Source organism: Nerophis ophidion, linkage group LG03 (assembly GCF_033978795.1).
Source record: "Nerophis ophidion isolate RoL-2023_Sa linkage group LG03, RoL_Noph_v1.0, whole genome shotgun sequence".
Classification (NCBI taxonomy): Eukaryota; Metazoa; Chordata; class Actinopteri; order Syngnathiformes; family Syngnathidae; genus Nerophis; species Nerophis ophidion.
In genome coordinates, this window is record NC_084613.1 from 41,807,280 (window position 1) to 41,831,300 (window position 24,021).

The 24,021-nt window shown below is 39.9% G+C and overlaps 1 protein-coding gene across 2 annotated transcripts in view; it reads left to right on the top strand.

Annotated features, from left to right (window-relative positions):
* Positions 1-686: 686 nt before the first annotated feature.
* mnat1 (MNAT1 component of CDK activating kinase) overlaps positions 687-24,021 on the top strand; it is a 154,893-nt gene continuing 131,558 nt past the window's right edge. Inside the window, exon 1 of one of the 2 annotated variants that reach the window (XM_061895260.1) lies at positions 687-900. In XM_061895260.1, coding sequence (XP_061751244.1) covers positions 812-900 — 89 coding nt within the window. In that variant the 5' untranslated portion in view covers positions 687-811. The remainder of the gene's footprint in view (positions 901-24,021) is intronic. The other variant, XM_061895261.1, reaches the window with a different exon arrangement.

Here is a 24,021-nt window from a genome sequence, read left to right on the forward strand (position 1 = left end):
TTGTTGAAAAATAAACAAGTGATTCATTTATAAATAAAGATTTCTACACATAGAAGTAATCATCAACCCTCTGTGGGGATTGTAATAGAGATCCATCTGGATTCATGAACTTAATTCTAAACATTTCTTCACAAAAATAGAAATCTTTAACATCAATATTTATGGAACATGTCCACAAAAAATCTAGCTTTCAACACTGAATATTGCATTTTTGCACTTCTTTTCACAATTTATGAACTTACATTCATATTTTGTTGAAGTGTTATTCAATAAATGTATTTATAAAGGATTTTTGAATTGTTGCTATTTTTTAGAATATTTTTTAAATATCTCACGTACCCCTTGGCATACCTTCAAGTACCCCCAGGGGTACGCATACCCGTATTTGAGAAACACTGCATTATATTACCCTGTCAACGTAGAGTTGTTATTATGTTACACATATATGCATATTATTACAAAGTGTCTATATTTATTCATACATTTTTTTTTCTTGTAAAACTAATCATAGCACTTAGAAATTATGATTGTGCATTCGGTTGTTAATTAGATTGTGATTATTAAAAAAAAAAAAATCAAAATTGTGTGACTTGAATGTGTCTCCGTAAATATGAAACAGTTCTATTTTCCAGCAGGCCTTCATTGACTTTCTCCTTCTCGTTGTGAAAGCGGAACCGAATCACTTACGTTTCCAGCCGGACCAAGTGCAATGAAACACAAGAGCACGCTGCCGGAAATGTAAACGAGAAGCCATCCAGTTGTTATTATTTCTGTCCAGGATCCACATTTGTATTGCTGAAAGAGACAAATAATGGACGACCAAGGGTGTCCGAGATGCAAAACAACAAAATACAGAAACCCTTCGCTGAAACTGATGGTGAACGTCTGTGGACACACGTTGTGAGTACAAGCTTACTACTCCTCTCTAATGTTTTTGATTGTTGGCTATTCAAATGTTGGCCATCAAACATCGTTTAAAACAGTCGCTGAATCCATAGACTGTGTGAAATTGTGTTATTTATCATATTTAGTCGATGAGCAAGGAACTTTTTAGCCAGCGTCACAGTCATGGTAAAGCTGAATGATTGATTGAAACTTTTATTAGTAGATTGCACAGTACAGTACATATTCCGAACAATTGACCACTAAATGGTAACACCCGAATAAGTTTTTCAACTTGTTTAAGTCGGGGTCCACGTAAATCAATTCATGGTAATGACAACACAATAGATAGATAAATACATTTAAACATTTCTAAAAAGTTCACCCATTGAAATCCATCCCATCCATCCATTTCCTACAGCTTATTCCCTTTGGGTCGCGGAGGGCGCTAGTGCCTATCTCAGCTACAATCGGGCGGAAAGCGTTGTACACCCTGGACAAGTCGCCATCTCATCGCAGGGCCAACATAGATAGACAGACAACATTCACACTCACACACACACACTAGGGCCAATTTAGTGTTGCCAATCACATACAGTTAATAGATAATTGCGATAGCTAATCAGATCCCGAGCTGTTGTCAGTAAGGCCTTCTAGCTGGCCTAAGGTTGAAGGTGACATTTACGCGTCCTGTGATTGAATACTCACTTGGGAATCCCAAGTAAGTATCCAATCACAAGTTGCGAAAACAGGAAGTATTTAATTCAATACGTCAAACTATTATTTTCTATAGATTCACTACACTGAGAGTGACAGTTTTACTGGTTTTCACGCTATTCTACAAATGCACTGCAAAAACTTTGAGCATTTCTTTGTTTTGAAAACATTTGCATGATCATCAAATGTATTGCTGTACAATTTCATACTGATTACCATAAAAGTAATGTTAAAATATGTTTTTGTAAATGATGGAAAGTAGTCTACATGTGTTAAAGTCATAATACAGTAGTTAGTACCTAAATGTGTTTGTAAGCTTACTTGGTTTTGTGACGGAGGTCTTAATTAAAGTCACTTTTAATCTCAAATCATTTCCCATTTAAATAAATACAAATAAATGTAATCAATGCTTGCCCCCAAACAGCACAATGGATATATAGCAGGCATTTTAAGTTGGGATTAAATGATTCATTTTAATTTAAATTTGGTCACATTTTCTGTAGACCCATAATAAATTCACAAAACAACCAAACTTCATGAATGTTTTTTGTGAAAAAAAAAAAGTATGTGCTCCAATTAGGGCTGGGCGATTTTGCCTTTTTTTTAATATCGCAATATTTTTAGGCCATATCGCGATATACGATATTTATTACAATATTTTGCCTTGGCCAGGAATGAACACTTGATGCATATAATCAGAGCAGTATGATTATATGTGTATACATTAAAACATTCTTCTTCATACTGCATTAATATATGCTACTTTTAAACTTTCATGCAGAGAGGGAAATCACAAGTAAGTCAATTGACCAAAAGTGTATTAATTAAAGTTATTTAGCAATGGCACAAACATTCATGTCATTTCCAAAACATAAATTGCAAGATTGTCGGAGACATTTTAAGTGTCAAATAAAAATGAGCTGCATAATAGGAAATCAAATAGTATTCATCCTTCACTATGTGTTATGCTTTTAAGGTTATGAAATTCTCTTCATTCTCTAGCGAGTGACTTTACAAACAATTCTACATATTAGCAGTAATGCTACTTTTTATAGCAACGCTTTTCCCCACACACTTGACAAATTACGGTTGTCTGTTCGACATATTCCCACTTGAAGCCGAACCACCGCCAGACGATGGAAACCCTGCTGTTTTTCTTGGGAATTAAGTCTTCCTTCATTCGTTACCACATCCGCAGCATCTTTCTCTCGTACGGCTACGTTAGCAGCTAATGTTAGCTACGCCGCTAGCTCTCTGCCCTGCGAGGGCGTGTATGTGACGTGTGACGTGACAGTTTGTGACGTATGTGCGCCTGCTTGTCTGTGAGAAGGAAAGACAGGAAAGAGCGAGGAGAGCCTGAAGTGTACGCCCGCAGCTAAAAGTCCTGCGTGAGAACGTATACTCGAATATTATGATATAGTCATTTTCTATATCGCACAGAGACAACCCTGCGATATATCGTATATTTCGATATATCGCCCAGCCCTAGCTCCAATCATCCATCCATCCATCCATTTATACAGCTTATTCCCTTTGGAGTTGCGGGGGGCGCTGGTGCCTATCTCAGCTACAATCTGGCGGGAGGGCCCACACAGATAGACGGTCAATCATCACTCTATCACAAAAAATAAGAGTTATAGAACTTATTGGAAACTCCAGATAGTCATGATATTATGTTATTTACAAGTGTATTTAAACGTTTGACCACAACTGTATGTATGCCCCCTCATCACTGTTGATGTCGTTTGCTCCTCGCTACCTAATTTTCATAGCCTCCTTAATCCATCTTTTGCATTTGTTTGTTTCTGATGAAATTCAATCAATGTTTATTTATATAGCCCCAAATCACAAATGTCTCAAAGGACTGCACAAATCATTACGACAACAACATCCTCGGAAGAACCCACAAAAGGGCAAGGAAAACTCACACCCAGTGAGCAGAGAGAATTCACATCCAGTGGGACGCCAGTGACAATGCTGACTATGAGAAACCTTGGAGAGGACCTCAGATGTGGGCAACCCCCCCTTCTCCTTGTGTTCCGGAAGTCGGTCCCTTGCCGTAACTTGCTCCGCTGTCACTTTTGTGCTGGTCGCATCTTTTGTAGCTTATAGTTGTCTTGCGGCTTTATATTATAGTGTTCTGACATTTGTCTGCACGGTGGTACAGGGGTTAGTGCGTGTGTCTCACAATACCAAGGTTCTGAATTTGATCTTTCTGGGTGGGTTTTGCATGTTCTCCCCATGACTACATGGATTCCCTCCGGGTACTCCAGCTTCCTTCTTACCTCCAAAGACATGCACCTGGTGATTGGTTGATTGGCAACACTAAATTGGCCCGAGTGTGTGAATGTGAGTGTGAATGTTGTCTGTCTATCCTTGTTGGCCCTGCTATTAGGTGGCGATTTGTCCAGGGTGTACACCGCCTTACGCCCGAGTGTAGTTGGTATAGGCTCCAGTACCCCCCGCAACCTCAAAAGGGACAAGCGGTAGGAAATGGATGGATGGATGAGATTTGTCTTTGTTGTGGCTTTTGCAATCGTGCTGAAAGTTTTTGTGTTGTATAAATTAGATTGTGTTGTGGGGTTTGCGTTTGTTACGGCTTTCCCGACCAACGTAGTGATCCGACATTTTTTTTTGATGACCACACAGACAGACAAATAGAATTAACCCTTAATGTCCCTATTTTTAAAAGTGCTAAACTTCAGTCTGCTGTTCTTAAATCCAATGGTTTCCTTTTTTGAGTATTGATCCAAGGTTTAAACAATCTTGGATCAATAGCTATCTGCTGGAAGGCAAACTTGCCAAGCACAGATTAATGTACTTGAACTTTGAGAATTGAAATCAATCTATTGATATATCGATCAATCGTCACCCCCCTATTTTAATAATAAAAAAAATAAAAACATTCGGATAAAAATGTTTTTTATCAAAACAGTACGATAGCATGTAGCACACACTTCTTATATTGTTGTCTGAAAAAATGTAATAATATTGTACAGCATTTACATTGGAGAGTGGACTTATACGGTATCTCCTTCCAGTTGCTTCTGTCAAACACACAATCAGCAGCTTTTCTTCAGTACGATGCAGAATAGACTAGCAGTGATACGCTTGAATTGCTTTGCCAAGTTGACGTCACATTGTCATGTTTATGATTTTTTAATATTTTTTTTAATTGAATGACCTGCCTTCCGCCCGAATGCAGCTGAGATTGGCTCCAGCGCCCCCCGCCACCCCAAAAGGGACAAGCGGGAGAAAATGGATGAATGGATGGACTATTATTCACTACATCTTCTCAGCACTCTCCGTCACACCCACTTTCTTCCTTCTCATGCTTGGAAAAACAGAGTTCTGTTAATCTCTAGCTATAAGCTAATAGTAGGGAGTAAGATGGGATGTTTTTGGGCGGGTCTTATGGGCTTCACTGTGACATTTTGTACACCAACTTACAGTATAGTGGGGATGCTTACAACTCAAATTTCTGCTAGCAACTTAAAGCATAACAACTAAAACTAAAACACAAGAGTGCCCCACCTAAAACACTTTTAGTTGGGGCACTCTTAAGTTGAGGCACCTCTGTATCTAAGTTGCCCTTAACTTTGCCATTTTTTTTTAATGAAAAGTTCTCATAGCACAAAACGTAATAGCTGGGCATACGGCACTTTTCAATATTTCACCTTGTCGTCTGTTTATAAACCTGCTCAATTGACTAAAAGGGACATGTGTCTGTGTAAGCAGTGCAGTGCAGTAATGGTTGCCCCCTGACAAGAGCATCTTTTCCACCCCTGTACTATTTATTGACTGCACCATCAAGAAGTGGCCTTGCTTTGTCATCAGGTTGCCCTCTGTTTGGACACAGGGACGCATGCAGAAATTAAACAGATTCTGCAATGAAGCATATTTTTGTTAAGTTGTTCCACTTGTAGCCAAGGTCAACTTTGTAGTTGACTTAACATATTATATGTGGTTATTATTGTGGTTGTATTATTGGTGTAAAATGCACTCCAGAAGAGTGGGGTTTGTTTCTGAAATGTTGGTTGGCTTAAACTGCATCACAATATTAGAAACTCATCTCAGTATGACATGGTGCAAGCTACAACTACAATAAGAGTTGGGCCTTATTATTTTCTTGTAAAAGCAGTATTTTTTTATTGCATGTGTCGTTCCTTCTAATTAGATGTAGGTGATGATGTCATCTAATATGCATAATTGGCAATGACGCATGTGCATGTAATTGTAATAGACACCTTAGGTGAGAGGAATAACGTTGTGTGAGAGACAAAAAGCAAGTTAAAAACATGAAAATCAAGACAAATATGTTTTGAAATTCAAATAAACCTTCTTTTGCGTTGTAACAATATTGATAACATATTTAAATGATTTCCTACTATTAGCTCTGATTTAAATCATATGTTTTTTACCCTCTGAGCCCTCTTCTGTCCCAGACTTATTTCCTGAGTTTGTAAACAATAATTAAAAAAACAATAGCCGTTTTGATTATAAAATATATCGATCTAAGCACTGTAGTATCGACCACATTCTGATAATTTACTTGGTCTGGTTGAGAGTTTATATTCATATTGATTTGCCCACCTTTGTTTATATTGAAGAGCTCTAGCTTGCAATTAGCACATCCACCTACGGTGTTTAGTGCAGCATGTTTAGCTTTTCCTCATCCTCCAAGAATGATCCTTGTAAGAATCATACTTTATTTGCCGCCATGGATGCGAGAATGGCTGACTTAGACAATTGGCTTTGCGGTACTCTGACGGGACATTACCCGCCAGCGGGGATGCTTCGTTGTTTTGCGGAAGCGGCGTTCATTTCTTTGTCGCTGTCAAATTTACAGGACGCAGCCAGAATGTGTCATCAACATGCATTATCACGATACAAAAATGGTATTTAAAGCTTTATCATCGGCCAAATTTATATAATTTATATCGTATTTTAACTATATCGCGCAATCCTATTGACTTTGTTTTGCTCAAACGATTGTATGTAATGAAATATAACTGGGAACTAATGTAAGTCTTGTGTTGATATTAGGGCTGGGCGATATATCGATATACTCGATATAGCGCGGGTTTGTCTCTGTGCGATGTAGAAAATGACTATATCGTGATATTCGAGTATACGTTCTCACACAGTTGTTTTTAGCTGCTGGCATTACACTACAGGCTTTTCTTCACTCTTTCTTGTCTTTCCTTCTCACAGACAGCAAGCGCACCTTCTTACATACATCACTTACGTGCACGCCTTCGCGGAGCAGAGGTAGCAGCATGGGTAATGTGAGCTGTGATGCTAGCGAAGCCGTGCGAGTGGTAACACGAGAGAAAGAAGATGCGAATCTGGTAACAAACGAAGGAAGAATTAATTCTCAAGAAAAACAGCAGGGGGTCCATTGTCTGGCGGTGGTTTGGCTTTAAGTGGGAATATGTCGAACAGACAACCGTAATTTGTCAATTGTCGGGAAAACGCCTTGCTACAAAAAGTAGCATTATTGCTAATATGTAGCATCATTTGAAAAGTCACCTGCTAGAGAATGAAGAGAGTTTACTCCGAAAGTCAACATCTTCATTCGGTGCCACACGCCCACACCATCAAGATGCCGAGGCAAACATTTCCAGATCAACACCGTATGAAAAAAATAGCCAACAACAAAAGGAGATAACATCCGCAGTAACCTACCACATAGCAAAGGTCGAACACTATTTGATTTCCTGTTATGCAGCTAATTTTTATTTAACAGTTATTGAAATATCTTGTGTGACATCATGCACAAAAGTGCACTTTATTTGTTTTAAACTATTGTAGTGGCGTTCTGTACAAAAAGTGCATTTCAATTTCGTGTTGTTTTGATAAGTCATCTTAGTGACAAAAGTGCACTAATAGCTTGTTTTAAAATGTCTCTGACAATCTTGCACTTTCTGTTTTGGAAGTGACATGAATGTTTGTGCCACTGCTTAATAACTGTTTAATAAATACAGTTCTGGTCAATTGACTCAGTTGTGATGTCCTCCTCTGCATGAAAGTTTAAAATGAGCATATAATAATGCAGTATGAACAAGAATGTTTTAATGTAGACACATAAAATCTTCATACTGGTGTGATTATATGTATCAAGTGTTAATTCAAAGCTAAGGCAAAATATCGAGATATATATCGTGTACCGCGATACGGCCTGAAAATATCGAGATAATATGAAAAGGCCATATCGCCCAGCCCTAGTTGATATTGTTAAACTGTCTTAAGTACTGCCGGGTTTCCCCTCCATGTAATTGATCTTGACGTTTCAACAGGACAAAATAAAAGCTGCCACACCTTAAGAATGAGGATTTTATACTATATATTTTATACAACCCCATACACACGTCAAAAGTGAAGAATTGGCTAACTCAGGCTAGAATTAAAGTTTTAGAATGGCCTTCCCAAAGTCCTGGCTTAAACGTGTGGACAATGCTGAAGAAAGAAGTCCATGTCAGAAAACCCACAAATTTAGCTGAACTGCACCAACGTTGTCAAGAGAGGTGGTCAAAAATCCAACCGGAAGCCTGCCAGAAGCTTGTGAATGACTATCAAAAGCATCTTTTGCAGTGAAACTTGCCAAGGGACATGTAACCAAATATAACATTGCTGTATGTATACTTTTGACCCGGCAAAAAAAAAAAGAATAAATAAATAAAATTAAATAAATATATATATATATATATATATATATATATATATATATATATATATATATATTAGGGCTGCAACTAACGATTCATTTGATAATCGATTAATCTGTCAATTATTACTTCGATTAATAATCGGATAAAAAAGACAAACTACATTTCTATCCTTTCAAATACTTTATTTAAAAAACAAAAAATACTGGCACCATGTCCTTTCGACTTGCCAAACATAACAATGACAAGGCAAGTGTTAGAAAAATGTTTTTTTTTTATAAAGTGCACAATTGTCATGCACAATAGCAATAATTTTGCTTAGGGGAATTTCAAACCTGCCTACTACCTATTCCAACCATTCGGCAATGTTGGATGCCGAATGTCTTTCCTCTAGTGGCATGGTCGTAAGGCAGATTGACTTCATGTTCCATTCGTCTCCAATGTAGTGGCATGTATTGCCGAGGTAGGCTTCCGTGGGTACACTTGTCCACACATCAGTGGTCAGAACAATTTTGGCTCTGGGTGGCTTTAATGTTAGTTTACACAGCTTGAAATGTCTGCTCATAGTTCCTCTCCATCAGTTTCGTAAAATGGTTCCTTGAGGGAAGAGTGTAATCATTGTTGAGTATGTAAATCATTTGTCTGAAACCGTCATCCTCCACCATTGATAGTCGCCTCATGTCAGTTAGCAACATATTCAGGATAGCATCAGTCAATGCAGCTGCTTGCTCCTTTGTACCAAGTCGTTAATGCTGTCTTGTTTCTTTCTGAAATGAGAGAAACCATATCGTAGCAACATTTACATGTAACTCAATACATACTTAGTTGATTTATTTAATAATTTCTAATGTAAAAGGCAAATTTTTTCATATCATGGTTACTGCTGCGTAGTTTTTCTTGTTATATTGTTATTTTTACTGTTATATTTTTATTCTTATATTGCTTTTTTATTTGTATTCTTATTGTAATATTTTTTTTTCCATTTAAACCCTCGTTCAGGCATATGATTTTTCCGTCTATTGTCGGAATTCCGTCTTTTTTAATCTCGGGGGGGAAAAAGTGTCTACCAATGAACTACGGCGTAATATAATATTACGCCGTAGTTGATTGGTCGATATGTTCCTTGTGACCAATCAGGACATCTGCTATGAATGATGAGGTTGTTACTGCCATTTTCCAAATGTAAACAATGTCGAGAGAGAAAGGACGCTTCACGAGTAAAATAAATTGATAAATATGTCAAAAATAAGTTTCGATGGGAATGGCTGGAAAGGGAAATCGCTGATACTTTTGAGAAGAAGGAAGTTACGACTTTGTTCGGCGATTTTATTCGGAAAATCGATCGTCCCGGAAAAGTTTTGTGCACGTGGTGTCATGATAATATTGACTATGGATCACGAGGTTTCAAGGCTTTGGAAGTACATACGAAACGCCAAAACATATGAAACAACTTGAAGCCAGGAAAACAAACTTGTCACTATCTGGTACTTTTGGATGTCAACCGAAAGTGAGCAAACCTTACGGACTTCATCCTTTGTTTACATCAACAACTGCCGTAGACATCAAGAGGAAAGATCCATCCAAACAACCCCCTTCAGTTGCAGACAGGGTAGTTAATAATGAGGTAAGCTCAAAAATATTTGCTTGCGAAATACGCATGTTTGTTTTAAATATTAACCAATTATTGCTTTGCGAAATATAAATGGGTTTTTCTAAAAATAAAAAGCCACGTAAAAATATATCATGAAATTACAGAAATTCAAAGAGTCGCACTATTGATTCCAGTTAACAATTATTTGAAATAAATTTGCATATAATAGTAGAGGCAAAAGTTGGCAGTGAAATCCAAAAAAGAAGCTACAAAAGCAGAGACCAAAAGGAAAATGCAGGCTGCTCAGAAATTTGCAAGGAAAGCTCATGTTGGGGCTCTCCGAGCAAGTAAATGTGTGAGGAAACTCCCTGAGGGAATCAATAAAAGTACTATCTAACTATCTATCTATCTATCTATCGATCTATCGATCTATCTATCTATCTATCTATCTATCTATCTATCTATCTATCTATCTATCTATCTATCTATCTATCTATCTATCTATCTATCTATCTATCTATCTATCTACCTAATTACACCACCACATTAAATAAAGCTAAATGAAATAAATGGACATTGGGGATGCAGCATACAACAATAATAACACAGAAATGTAACTCATCAGATCAGAACTGGGTCAGATATTGTACACGTTTCTGTTCTGAATAATAAAGGATCCATTTTAGGCTGCCTGTGAATAATAGAATGAAATATTCCGGCACCGTCATAACGTTTACATTACTAAAGCGTCACTCAAAAATTATATAGCTTTATCGGGTCCGGCTACATTGATCCAACCTGAGATATTTCTGTTTGTTTAGTGCCTTAAAAAAAATCTCCTCATTAACAAAAGATTAAAAACACACAAAGACGGACACAACGGATAAATATACTCGGACTATGAACTTAAAAAAGTTACGTAACGTGAGTTCTTCCCTTCATCAATGTTTCCTCTTCAGGTGCTCACGAAGCAATGTTGTCGTTTGTGCCACGTACGCGAGGTCCATGCTGCTCATTTTGCAGGAAATGTCGTCTTTGAAGTCTTTAAAGTAAAGTGTTCCGACACTTTTGACGACTTGGGTCGTACACTTTTATAACCTCGAGGTGTTTCTCCGCTGAACTATCTGTACTGTTTACCTCCGCCATTTTTCAAATGTTTCCAAACAAAGGCGACGGCGTGGTCACGTGAGCTGCACATGACACATCATTGGCTGGCTCACTGCTACCTCATGAGATGTGGTCTCAGCGCCGCCCTGGCGCTGTTTTGTACTGTTTTCGTACTTATTTTGATTATTGTTTTTCAGCTGTTTGTAAATGTTGCAGTTTATAAATAAAGGTTTAGGGTAGAAAAAAAAAAAAAAAACCTCCGCGCATTGCATACATCCAACGAATCGATGACTAAATTAATCGCCAGCTATTTTTATGATTGAATTTAATCTATTAGTAGTTGCAGCCTTAAAGGGGAACATTATCACCAAACTTATGCAAGCGTCAATATATACCTTGATGTTGCAGAAAAAAGACCATGTATTTTTTTAACCGATTTCCGAACTCTAAATGGGTGAATTTTGTCAAATTAAACGCCTTTCTGTTTATCGGTCTTCTACTGATGACGTCAGACCGTGACGTGACCGAGGTAACACACCCGACATTTTCATTTTCACATTACAAACACCGGGTCTCAGCTCTGTTATTTTCCGTTTTTTCGACTATTTTTTGGAACCTTGGAGAAATCATGCCTCGTCGGTGTGTTGTCGGAGGGTGTAACAACACTAACAGGGAGGGATTCAAGTTGCACCATTCGTAAGAAATCTGCCGCCAGACCCCCATTGAATTTGCTAGATTGTCTGCACATTTTACCTGCGATGCTAAGACAGACATGGCTCAGAGATGTCTGGATAACCTTCAGATGCATTTGCAACGATTCAGTCAACGAAATCACAAAGGTGAGTTTTGTTGATGTTGTTGACTTATGTGCTAATCAGACATATCATATGCCAGCTAATCAATGCTAACATGTTATGCTAATCGATGCTAACATGCTATTTACGCTAGCTGTATGTAAATTTGAAAGTAGATACCCACATTTAATGCGAAACAAACACTTACCAATCGACGGATTTAAGTTGCTCCAGTGTCACAAGATGCGAAAGTCCTGATCGTTTGGTCTGCACATTTTACCGGCGATGCTAATAAGGCAGCCATGCTATGGGCTACTTCATTAGGTACACCCATGCTATGGCCGAATAGCGTCAATAGCTATTCGCTCAATAGCTTCAATTTCTTCTTCAATTTCGTTTTCGCTATATGCCTCCATACTCCGACCATCTGTTTCAATACATGCGCAATCTGTTGAATCGCTTAAGCCACTGAAATCCGAGTCTGAATCCAAGCTAATGTCGCTATATCTTGCTGTGCTAACCGCCATGTTGTTTGTATAGGCAGCCCTGTATGACGTCACAGGGAAATGGACAGTCGCATCGCAAATAGCGGAAATCAAGAACTTTAAAGCTTTTTTTAGGGATATTCCGGGAGGTGTAAAATTTTGAAAAAAACTTCGAAAAATAAAACAAGTCACTGGTGATAATGTTCCCCTTTAATATATATATATATATATATATATATATATATATACATATATATATATATATATATATATATATACAAACCCCGTTTCCATATGAGTTGGGAAATTGTGTTGGATGTAAATATAAACGGAATACAATGATTTGCAAATCATTTTCAACCCATATTCAGTTGAATATGCTACAAAGACAACATATTTGATGTTCAAACTGATAAACATTTTTTTTTGCAAAAAATCATTAACTTTAGAATTTGATGCCAGCAACACGTGACAAAGAAGTTGGGAAAGGTGGCAATAAATACTGATAAAGTTGTGGAATGCTCATCAAACACTTATTTGGAACATCCCACAGCTGTGCAGGCTGATTGGGAACAGGTGGGTGCCATGATTGGGTATAAAAATACCTTCCCAAAAAATGCTCAGTCTTTCACAAGAAAGGATGGGGCGATGTACGCCCCTGTGTCCACAACTGCGTGAGCAAATAGTCAAACAGTTTAAGAACAACGTTTCTCAAAGTGCAATTGCAAGAAATTTAGGAATCTCAACATCTACGGTCTATAATATCATCAAAATGTTCAGAGAATCTGGAGAAATCACTCCACATAAGTGGCATGGCCGGAAACCAACATTGAATGACCGTGACCTTCGATCCCTCAGACGGCACTGTATCAAAAACCGACATCAATCTCTAAATAATATCACCACATGGGCTCAGGAACACTTCAGAAAACCACAGTCACTAAATACAGTTCGTCGCTACATCTGTAAGTGCAAGTTAAAGCTCTACTATGCAAAGCGAAAGCCATTCATCAACAACGTCCAGAAAAGCCGCCGGCTTCTCTGGGCCCGAGATCATCTAAGATGGACTGATGCAAAGTGGAAAAGTGTTCTGTGGTCTGAAGAGTCCACATTTCAAATTGTTTTTGTAAATATTCGACATCGTGTCATCTGGAACAAAGGGGAAGAGAACCATCCAGACTGTTATCGACCCAAAGTTCAAAAGCCAGCATCTATGATGGTATGGGGGTGCATTAGTGTCCAAGGCATGAGTAACTTACACATCTGTGACTTCACATTAAGGCTGAAAGGTGCATACAGGTTTTAGAACAACATATTCTGCCATATAAATGCCGTCTTTTTCATGGACGCCCCTGCTTATTTCAGCAAGACAATGCCAAGCCACATCCAACACGTGTTACAACAGCGTGGCTTCGTAAAAAAAGAGTGCAGGTACTTTCCTGGCCCGCCTGCAGTCCAGACCTGTCTCAACATCGAAAATGTGTGGCGCATTATGAAGCGTAAAATATGACAGCGGAGACCCCGGACTGTTGAACGACTGAAGCGCTACATAAAACAAGAATGGGAAAGAATTCCACTTACAAAGCTTCAACAGTTAGTTCCCTCAGTTCCCAAACGTTTATTGAGTGTTGTTAAAAGAAAAGAGACACCTCTCCATGTAGAAGAGGGGGCAGAGCAGAAAAGAGAGAGGGCAGATGCACTGGTCTAAAAAAGTGTCTTTTTAAAGGCGAGGGTGTATATATGAGTTAAAAGCTGGGACTTAAATGCTTATACTGTCGTATCATCTCTAAATGCTATCACTAGGACATTCCGGACTACTGGAGCCTGCAGACTTTTTTTTGTCTCTGGGAATCTTTGATAAGCCGGAGTTGTTTGAACGCAGATTTCTGACCGGGACATATGGTACAATACAATCCGCAAGGTATGAGGGAGCTGGACTGTTGACGTATTTTAGCGATATTAAGGAGATTTAAGAACGCCGTTTTAGCAACATTTTATGTGTGACTCAAATAAGAGAGTTGGGTCAAATATAGTACCAAGATTAGTTACTGACTCGCCTTTGTATAAGTTTTTTGTTGTCTAATATTATTGTGGTGTTATTAAATAAGTACCGGTGTCTAGGAGGACCGATAATCCAAATGTCCGTTTTTTAGCGTTAAGGTGATTTAGGTTTCTGGAAATCAATTTTTTAATTACATTAAGACACATCTCCAATTGACTACAATCTGGCGTGTTGGTCAGCTTTAAGGGCAGCATATAGATGCTGCAGAGTGCAGAGCCAAGAATCGAACCCTGTGGAACTCTGCATGTTGCCTTAACATACTCCAAGGTCACGTTGTTATGGGAGACGCACTGCATCCTGTCTGTAAAATAGGAGTTAAACCAAAAAAAAGCTAAGTCTGACATACCAATACGTGTTTTGATACGTTCTATAAGTGACTCAATCGAAATCAGCGTTGGGATCAAGTAGCAGCGACATGGATGATGCATTAGCATCCATAGTTCGCAATAGATCATTAGTTACTTTTGCGAGGGCTGTCTCAGTAAAGTGATTTGTCCTGAAACCACACTGAAGGAGTTTTACAAAAATTGATTTTAGATGCTAGGTGTACACTTAGCTGATGTGCAATAATTTTTTTAAGGATGTTTGAGATAAAGGGAAGGTGGGACGGTGGCTGGTAGTTTACCAGGAGGTCAGAATCGAGGTTAGGTTTTTTTTTTTAGCAAAGGATGAACAACCGAAAGTCCTGAGTAGTCCTGAGTGCAATCTGTGTGGAGTTTGCATGTTCTCCTTGTGACTGCGTAGGTTCCCTCCGGGTACTCCGGCTTCCTCCAACCTCAAAAGACATGCACCTGGGGATAGGTTGATTGGCAACACTAATTTGGCCCTAGTGTGTGAATGTTGTCTGTCTATCTGTGTTGGCCCATGCGATGAGGTAGCGACTTGTCCAGGGTGTACCCCACCTTCCGCCTGAATGCAGCTGAGGTAGGTTCCAGCACCCCCCGCGACCCTTAAAGGGACAAGCGGTAAAAAATGGATGGATGGAATAACCGCTGTTTTAAAGGCTAGCGGAACATTACCAGTGGAAAGGGATGAGTTAATAATATTTAGCACTGAGTGGGGGGAGCTACTTGGAGAAGTCCCTTGTTGTGTTAGCGATTTTACTGTATTAAACAAATATTTAGGATCGTTTTTATTGAGGCGGTAGAAATCCATCCATCCATTTTCTACCGCTTATTCCCTTTCGGGGTCGCGGGGGGCGCTGGCGCCTATCTCAGCTACAATCGGGCGGAAGGCGGGGTACACCCTGGACAAGTCGCCACCTCATCGCAGGGCCAACACAGATAGACAGACAATATTCACACTCACATTCACACACTAGGGCCAATTTAGTGTTGCCAATCAACTTATCCCCAGGTGCATGTCTTTGGAAGTGGGAGGAAGCCGGAGTACCCGGAGGGAACCCACGCATTCACGGGGAGAACATTCAAACTCCACACAGAAAGATCCCGAGCCTGGATTTGAACCCAGGACTGCAGGACCTTCGTATTGTGAAGCAGACGCACTAACCCCTCTTCCACCGTGAAGCATTACATTAGTAATTAATTTTAGCTAAGGTAAAAGCTTGTTTATAAATTATCAAACTATCACTCCATGATCGTCCCACGCCACATGCGTTCCAGCTTTCTACATGATAGTTTAAGATCTCTACTTTTTTCTGTGAACCAGGGAGTATCCCTTTTAGGGGCCTTTAACTTAAGCTGTGCTATACTTTCAATAGAGTTGCGCAGGGCATCATTTTTGTTAAAGGTATCTGAAGTACTGATATTATTAACATTACGTTTATTTTGCATAGTGTGCCTTAAATAATTTTGATCGCATCTATGAATTGATATGGCGGGGATCTTGAGATTATTTGCTTGGTGCTACAACACTTACAGTGCGGTCAGCCTGTCCTCTATGAGTAAGGTGTGCTGTCCGGTACACTGGGGTGTAACTAACTAGCTAACTCTATTATGCGTCTTAACCGGTTCACCAGCGCTTGTAGGCCGCTCAAAACTGCTACAAAGAGGGCTAGTCTAAATTTACAAAGTCACTCTGCTCCAACTAGCAGACACGGTCTTCTGTATAGCCAACCTATCCATGAGTAAGGTGCACAAAGAACAGGAAGCCGTACTCATGTGGTTACTTTCACTGAGTCTATCTTCTTCTGTCTTCGGAGGGCATTAGCTTCGGACCGTGACTAGCTTAGCCTTGCTAGCTAGAAAGTGAAGTGGTGAAACTGTGAGTGTGTGCTGTGTAAGTTCGAGAAGACTACTAAATGTGTTGGAGAACGACTAATGAAAGCTGTTAAACAATTAGAAGCACACAGATGGAAAGATAGCACTTAGCTTTGAACGGCAAACAGCAGCTGCAGGAGAAAGTAGAAGGAGCAAAAAAGCAGCAAAAATAATAACAGTTTTCTTTTAAGTTGTCGTCTATTTTATGAACTCATGTAGTTAACCTTAGAACTGGCACTCAATGTTATTAAAAAACTAGTAATTTTGAATCGAGAATCTGTTTGAATGAAGAATCGATTCTAAATCGAATTGTTACTTCCAAGAATCCAATCAAATCGAATTGTATGTACCCAAAGAGTCAGAGCCTTATTAAACAGTGATAAAGCTGAATGTTTTTGACTTCAATGGGGGAGCATAGAGTGGGTTGTTTCCATGCAGCTAAACTTGACAGTGAATGGATACAAACTTGGCTTTTTCCTGCCCATTGGCCCATTGACGCTCAGCGTCTCTGTAAGTGATTAAGAAGTAGGCTCTGCCTCGACTGGCCAGCATTCTGGGTGTCCGCACAATGATTGGAACATCTGTTTGAGGCTGAATCACTTTTTGATTGACAACAAAATAAGTAAGTCAGCCATCTTGAAATATAAACCACTGCCAAAACATTTTTCAACTTTCATCCCGTCGTTCCGTGTTGATATTGATAATTTACAGTTCTGTAAGTGATGTTTTCTTTGTAAATTCTATCATTTTTATATATTCTATGTCATTAGACATAGGGCTGGGCGATATGGCCCAAAAATAATCATGATTAATTTTTTAATTTCATCCGATCTTGAATAATATCACGATTGTTTTTATTTTTATTAATGTCAGATTGTCCCGTTGCATCCATACTGTTTATTGCATTTCCGTCATGTTTGATTGAGGTAATATATGCTAACACCTGACAACTGTCATTTTGTTCATATACAAAAGCCAATACCAGTGAAGTTGTGTAATCCGTAAATAAAAACAGAATACAATGATTAGGAAATCCTTTTCAACTTATATTCAATTGAATAGACTGCAAAGACAAGATACTTAATGTTCGAACTGCGAAACTTAATTTGTTTTTGCAAATATTCATTAACTTAGAATATAATGGCAGCAACAAAAAGTTGGCATGGGGCATTTTTACCACTGTTACACAACCTTTCCATTTAACAACACCCAGTAAACGTTTGAGAACTGAGGAAATCTTTCCCATTCTTGCTTGACGTACAGCTTAAAGAGGAACATTATCAAAATTTCAGAAGGGTTAAAACCAATAAAAATCAGTTCCCAGTGGCTTATTTTATTTCTCAAAGTTTTTTTAAAAATTTTACCCATCATGGAATATCCCGAAAAAAGGCTTTAAAGTGCCTGTTTTTCGCTATCTGTAAATCCACCCGTCCATTTTCCTGTGACATCACATAGTGATGCCAATACAAACAAACATGGCGGATAGAACAGCAAGATATAGCGACATTAGCTCGGATTCAGACTCGGATTTCAGCGGCTTAAGCGATTCAACAGATTACGCATGTATTGAAACGCCTTCCCGGTAAGGTTTATTCAGGTGCACTGGAGAGGAGGCTATGCCGGATAGCCGAACCTCGGATTCAGGAGGAACAGTGTGGTTTTCGTCCCGGTCGTGGAACTGTGGACCAGCTCTATACTCTCGGCAGGGTTCTTGAGGGTGCATGGGAGTTTGCCCAACCAGTCTACATGTGCTTTGTGGACTTGGAGAAGGCATTCGACCATGTCCCTCGGGAAGTCCTGTGGGGAGTGATCAGAGAGTATAGGGTATCAGACTGTCTTATTGTGGCGGTCCGCTCCCTGTACGATCAGTGCCAGAGCTTGGTCCGCATTGCCGGCAGTAAGTCGAACACATTTCCAGTCAAGGGTTGGACTCCGCCAAGGCTGTCCTTCGTCACCGATTCTGTTCATAACTTTTATGGACAGAATTTTTAGGCGCAGTCAAGGCGTTGAGGGGTTCCGGTTTGGTGACCGCAGGATTAGGTCTCTGCTTTGGCCCTGCGATGAGGTGGCGACTTGTCCAGGGTGTACCCCGCCTTCCGCCCGATTGTAGCTGAGATAGGCGCCAGCGCCCCCCGCGACCCCAAAAGGGAATAAGCGGTAGAAAATGGATGGATGGATGGATTTTTGCAGATGATGTGGTCCTGATGGCTTCATCTGACCAGGATCTTCAGCTCTCACTGGATCGGTTCGCAGCCGAGTGTGAAGCGACCGGAATGAGAATCAGCACCTCCAAGTCCGAGTCCATGGTTCTTGCCCGAAAAAGGGTGGAATGCCATCTCTGGGTTGGGGAGGGGACCCTGCCCCAAGTGGAGGAGTTCAAGTACCTAGGAGTCTTGTTCACGAGTGAGGGAAGAGTGGATCGTGAGATCGACAGGCGGGTCGGTGCGGCGTCTTCAGTAATGCGGACGTTGTACCGATCCGTTGTGGTGAAGAAGGAGCTGAGCCGGAAGGCAAAGCTCTCAGTTTACCGGTTGATATACGTTCCCATCCTCACCTGTGGTCATGAGCTTTGGGTCATGACTAAAAGGATAAGATCACGGGTACAAGCGGCCGAAATTAGTTTCCTCCGCCTTGTGGCGGGGCTCTCCCTTAGAGATAGGGTGAGAAGCTCTGCCATCCGGGAGGAACTCAAAGTAAAGCCGCTGCTCTTTCACATCGAGAGGAGCCAGATGAGGTGGTTCGGGCCTCTGGTCAGGATGCCACACGAACGCCTCCCTAGGGAGGTGTTTAGGGCACGTCCAACCTGTAGGAGGCCACGGGGAAGACCCAGGACACGTGGGAAGACTATGTCTCCCGGCTGGCCTGGGAACGCCTCAGGATCCCCCGGGAAGAGCTAGACGAAGTGGCTGGGGAGAGGGAAGTCTTGGTTTCCCTGCTTAGGCTGTTGCCCCCGCGACCCGACCTCAGATAAGCGGAATAAGATGGATGGATGAAACAGATGGTTGGAGTGTGGAGGCAGATAGCGAAAACGAAATTGAAGAAGAAATTGAAGCTATTGAGCAAATAGCTATTGAAGCTATTCGGCTATTCGATCGCCTTCTAACCAACGATTGCATCTTTGACCACTGGAGCAACTTAAATCCGTCGATTGGTAAGTGTTTGTTTGGCATTAAATGTGGGTGGAGGGAAAGGCTGGATGCAAATATAGCTACAAATGTACATACAGCTAGCCTAAATAGCATGTTAGCATCGATTAGCTGGCAGTCATGCCGTGACCAAATATGTCTGATTAGCACATAAGTCAATAACATCAACAAAACTCACCTTTGTGATTTCGTTGACTTTATCATTGGAAATGCATCTGCTTTGATTGTCGCAGGATATCCACACTTTCTTGCCATTTCTGCCATGTTAACATCGATTAGCATGCTGTGCTAATCAAGGCACACTCCACGTAAGACAACTTGAATCCGTCCCTAATCGTGTTGTTACACCCTCCGACAACACACCGACGAGGCATGTTGTGTCCAAGGTACGGAAAACAGTCGAAAAAACGGAAAATAACAGAGCTGATTTAACTTGTGTGCGTAATGTGTTTGAGAAAATGGTGGTCTGCTTCCCATTGTAACGTCACGGGGGAAAGGTCATCGCTCCGACAGCGAATAATTTAAAGGCGTTTAAATCGCCAAATTCACCCTTTTAGAGTTCGTAAATCGGTTAAAAAAATATATGTTTTTTTTTTCTGCAACATCAAGGTATATATTGACGCTTACATAGTATTGGTGATAATGTTCCCCTTTAAGTTGTTCAACAGTCCGGGGTCTCCGTTTTCGTATATTAGGCTTCATATTGTGCCACACATTTTCAACAGGAGACAGGTCTGGACTACAGGGAGGCCAGTCTCATCCCCACACTCTTTTACTATGAAGACATGCTGTTGTAACACGTGACTTGGGATTGTCTTGCTGAAATAAGCAGGGGCATCCATGATAACGTTGCTTGGATGGCAAAATATGTTGCTCCAAATCCTGTATGTACCTTTCAGCATTAATGGTGCCTTCACAGATGTGCAAGTTACCCATGCCTTGGGCACTAATACACCCCCATGCCATACCAGATGCTGGCTTTTGAAGTTTGCGCCTAGAACAAGCCGGATGGTTCTTTTCCTCCTTGTTCCAGGGGACAAGACGTCCACAGTTTCCAAAAACAATTTGAAATGTGGACTCTTCAGACTACAAAACACTTTTTCACTTTGCATCAGGTTATCTTGGATGAGCTCGGGCCCAGCGAAGCCATCAGCGTTTCTGGGTGTTGTTGATAAATGGCTTTCGCTTTGCATAGTAGAGTTTTAACAGATGTAGCAACAGACTGTAGTTACTGACAGTGGTTTTCGGAAGTGTTCCTCAGCCCATGCGGTGATATCCTTTACACACTGATGTCATTTTTTTAATGCAGTACTGCCTAAGGGATCGAAGATCATCGGTTACGTGCAGTCATTTCTCCAGATTCGCTGAACCTTTTGATGATATAACAAACCGTAAATGGTGAAATCCCTAAAACCCTTGCAATAGCTCGTTGAGAAATTTTCTTCTTAAACTGTTCGACAATTTGCTCACGTATTTGTTCACAAAGTGGTGACCCTTTCCCCAGCCTTGTTTGTGAAAGACTGAGCATTTCATGGAAGCTGCTCTATACCCAATCATGGCACCCACCTGTTTCCAATTAGCCTGTTCACCTGTGGGATGTTCAAATAAGTTTTTGATGAGCACTCCTCAACTTTCTCAATCTTTTTTTGCCACTTGGGCCAGCTTTTTTGAAACATGTTGCAGGCATCAAATTCAAAATGAGCTACTATTTGCAAAAAAATAACTTCAAGTTTTCCAATTAAAACGTTAAGTATTTTGTCTTTGCAGTCTTATTACTGCCAGGTTCTTGCGTCGGTTGAGGTGGGCGGGGTTGGGGCGCGTGTTTAATATAGCCAAGGGTCATGGATGCATGGGTTTCTGGGTAATTGTTATGTTGCGTTTATAATATGTTGCAGAGCAGACGTTCTCCCGAAATGTGTTTGTCATTCTTATTTGGTGTGGGTTCACAGAGTGTGGCGCATATTAGTAACAGTTTTGAAGTTTATATCACAACCTTCAGTGTAACCAATATGGCTGTTGAACAAGTATGCCTTGCAATCTCGTATCAGAACCAGCGAAATGCATGCGTCCGACCGGCAACCAGATATCATGGTGTAAAGATGGACGCGATGACATGTTGTTAGAGCAGTGGTCCCCAACCACAAGCATTTTATATTAATTTTATTTTCTTTTATTTTTTTTACTGCATGCCATTGGTAAGCGCAGGGGTGAGAAGAGGTTCTAAAATTATTAGCGCTTGCTTACTTTTAGCGCATGCCTTGAATAAGCGCAGGAGTGAGAAGAGGTTTGAAATTAATTAGCGCCCCCGGCGGCTTTTCAAGGAAATACGATGTTTTATTGATATACCTGTGGAGCCGACAGTCCGACAGACAGGCAGGGCACGGCTGGAGTTGGCGGCTGGGAACTCCCTCGTTACGTAATGAGGGAGAGAGTGCTCTCTCCCTCGTCAAGTGACAGGGAGAGAGCACCGAGTTCTCAAAGAGTAAATAGCAAGAGCATACCAGTCACTTCTACAACTGATTGGACTGTGGCGGTCACGTGACTAAGAAGCGCGCTAGAAAGTAGCTAGAAAGGCAAGAGCCTAATAGTCTCCACAAATGTATCACTGTATTTGACACATGCGTTACATAAAAGTAACACCATAATAATGTTTTTTTTTATTAAATGTGCTTTTCATGATGGTAACCTTACATCACACTCAAATTTTTACTGCATGCCTTTAGTAAGCGCAGGAGTCAGAAGAGGTTTTAAATTAATTAGCTCATGCTTACTTTTACCGCATGCCTTTGGTAAGCGCAGGGGTGAGAAGAGGTTTTAAATTAATTAGTGCCCCGGCGGCAATTCGAGGAAATACGGTAGATTGAAATGGATTTGCAAATCATTGTATTTTGTGTATATTTACGATTTACACAACGTGCCAACTTCACTGGTGTTGGGTTTATATATGATTGTGCTTTCTAGAGTTGCAATGGTACAGGTAACAGATTTTGGGACCACAGTTTTGCTTTTTGTCTGGTACATGTGGGAGTAATGAGAACAACTTATTTTTCTCTCAAGGTTCTTTTGTTATTTTGCTTGTCATCAAAAAGTGCATTCTGCAGTAAACAAAGTATCAGCGATGTAGTGAATACCACAGGAGTTTTACTTCAAGTTAATATTTACTAAATACTTTTAAATGGTAAATTATTGTTAGTATTCTTTAAATACTTGTATACATCAGTGCTTTTTCACCAATGCTTTGGCAAAAGGCAAGCAGTGACCCAGATTGTGGAGTTTTTTAAAATTCAAACTCTGTAGCATATATTACATTAAAGTGCAGTTTAAATTTGAGGTCCTGTATAATAATTTATACCAGCACACTAAACAAGTCTAATGAATATTTCAGGAACAAAATGTTTTTTTTATCCACAAAATGAAAAAATATTTATACACAAAGTGTCTTTATGCAGAATTGTGTAGTACATGTTATGTCATATGAGTTAAATTTTTGCATACGCATAAACAAAAAATCTGATGAACAATTTTAAAAAATAAAAAACTACTTAAATGCTCACAGCAGTGCTGTTTTTCTTGTGATGCAACTGAAGTACATAAATAATTGATATTTAAAAATTCTATTGTTTTTAGTGTTTAGGGATTGTGTTTTTTTTTTTTTTTAGATGTTTGTGCTGCTGCCGTGTTAGGGACCATTCCACTCTTCTGTAGTTCTACATTGAAATAACTGTCAAACTCTTACTAAGTTGGTGTCCATTCCACAGTGGGCTGTAGTTGACTTCCTGCCCTGGCAATGCAATGCAGTATCAAGCTTCTCCCGACGCACATCTAAATTTAAACTGCACTACAGCACATTTTCTATCCCTGTCACCAGGGGTGTCTGATATGTGTTATTTATTAACTTTGTATGATGACACCGGGCCCATGTCTTTTGGGATTTGACACTTGGGCACACAGGCAGTCATCCCTAATTAAATGTGAACGAGTCTTTGTATCTGATTGCAGAACAGCTTCACAAGTTGATGCACATTCGAAAAGTGTGAGTTTTTTTTGTTTGATCTGGCTTAAAAGCAAGTTTTAGTTTATCTTCTGCAAGACTTAAAGGGTAACTGCACTTTTTAGGAATTTTGCCCATCATCCACAATCCTTATTCGGGACAAGAACACATATGCTGTGCATTTTACTAATTAAAAAACGCTTGCAAGATGTGGCTTACAATGCAGCTAAAGGGAGTAGTCCATTATGCATATAAATCCCTCTACAAAAACATACAGACTTCGCCAACAATGCTCCATTTAGATGCCGTTACCTGCATATAAACCAAGCTGTCGCTAAATTGTTATTTTATGAGCTAAA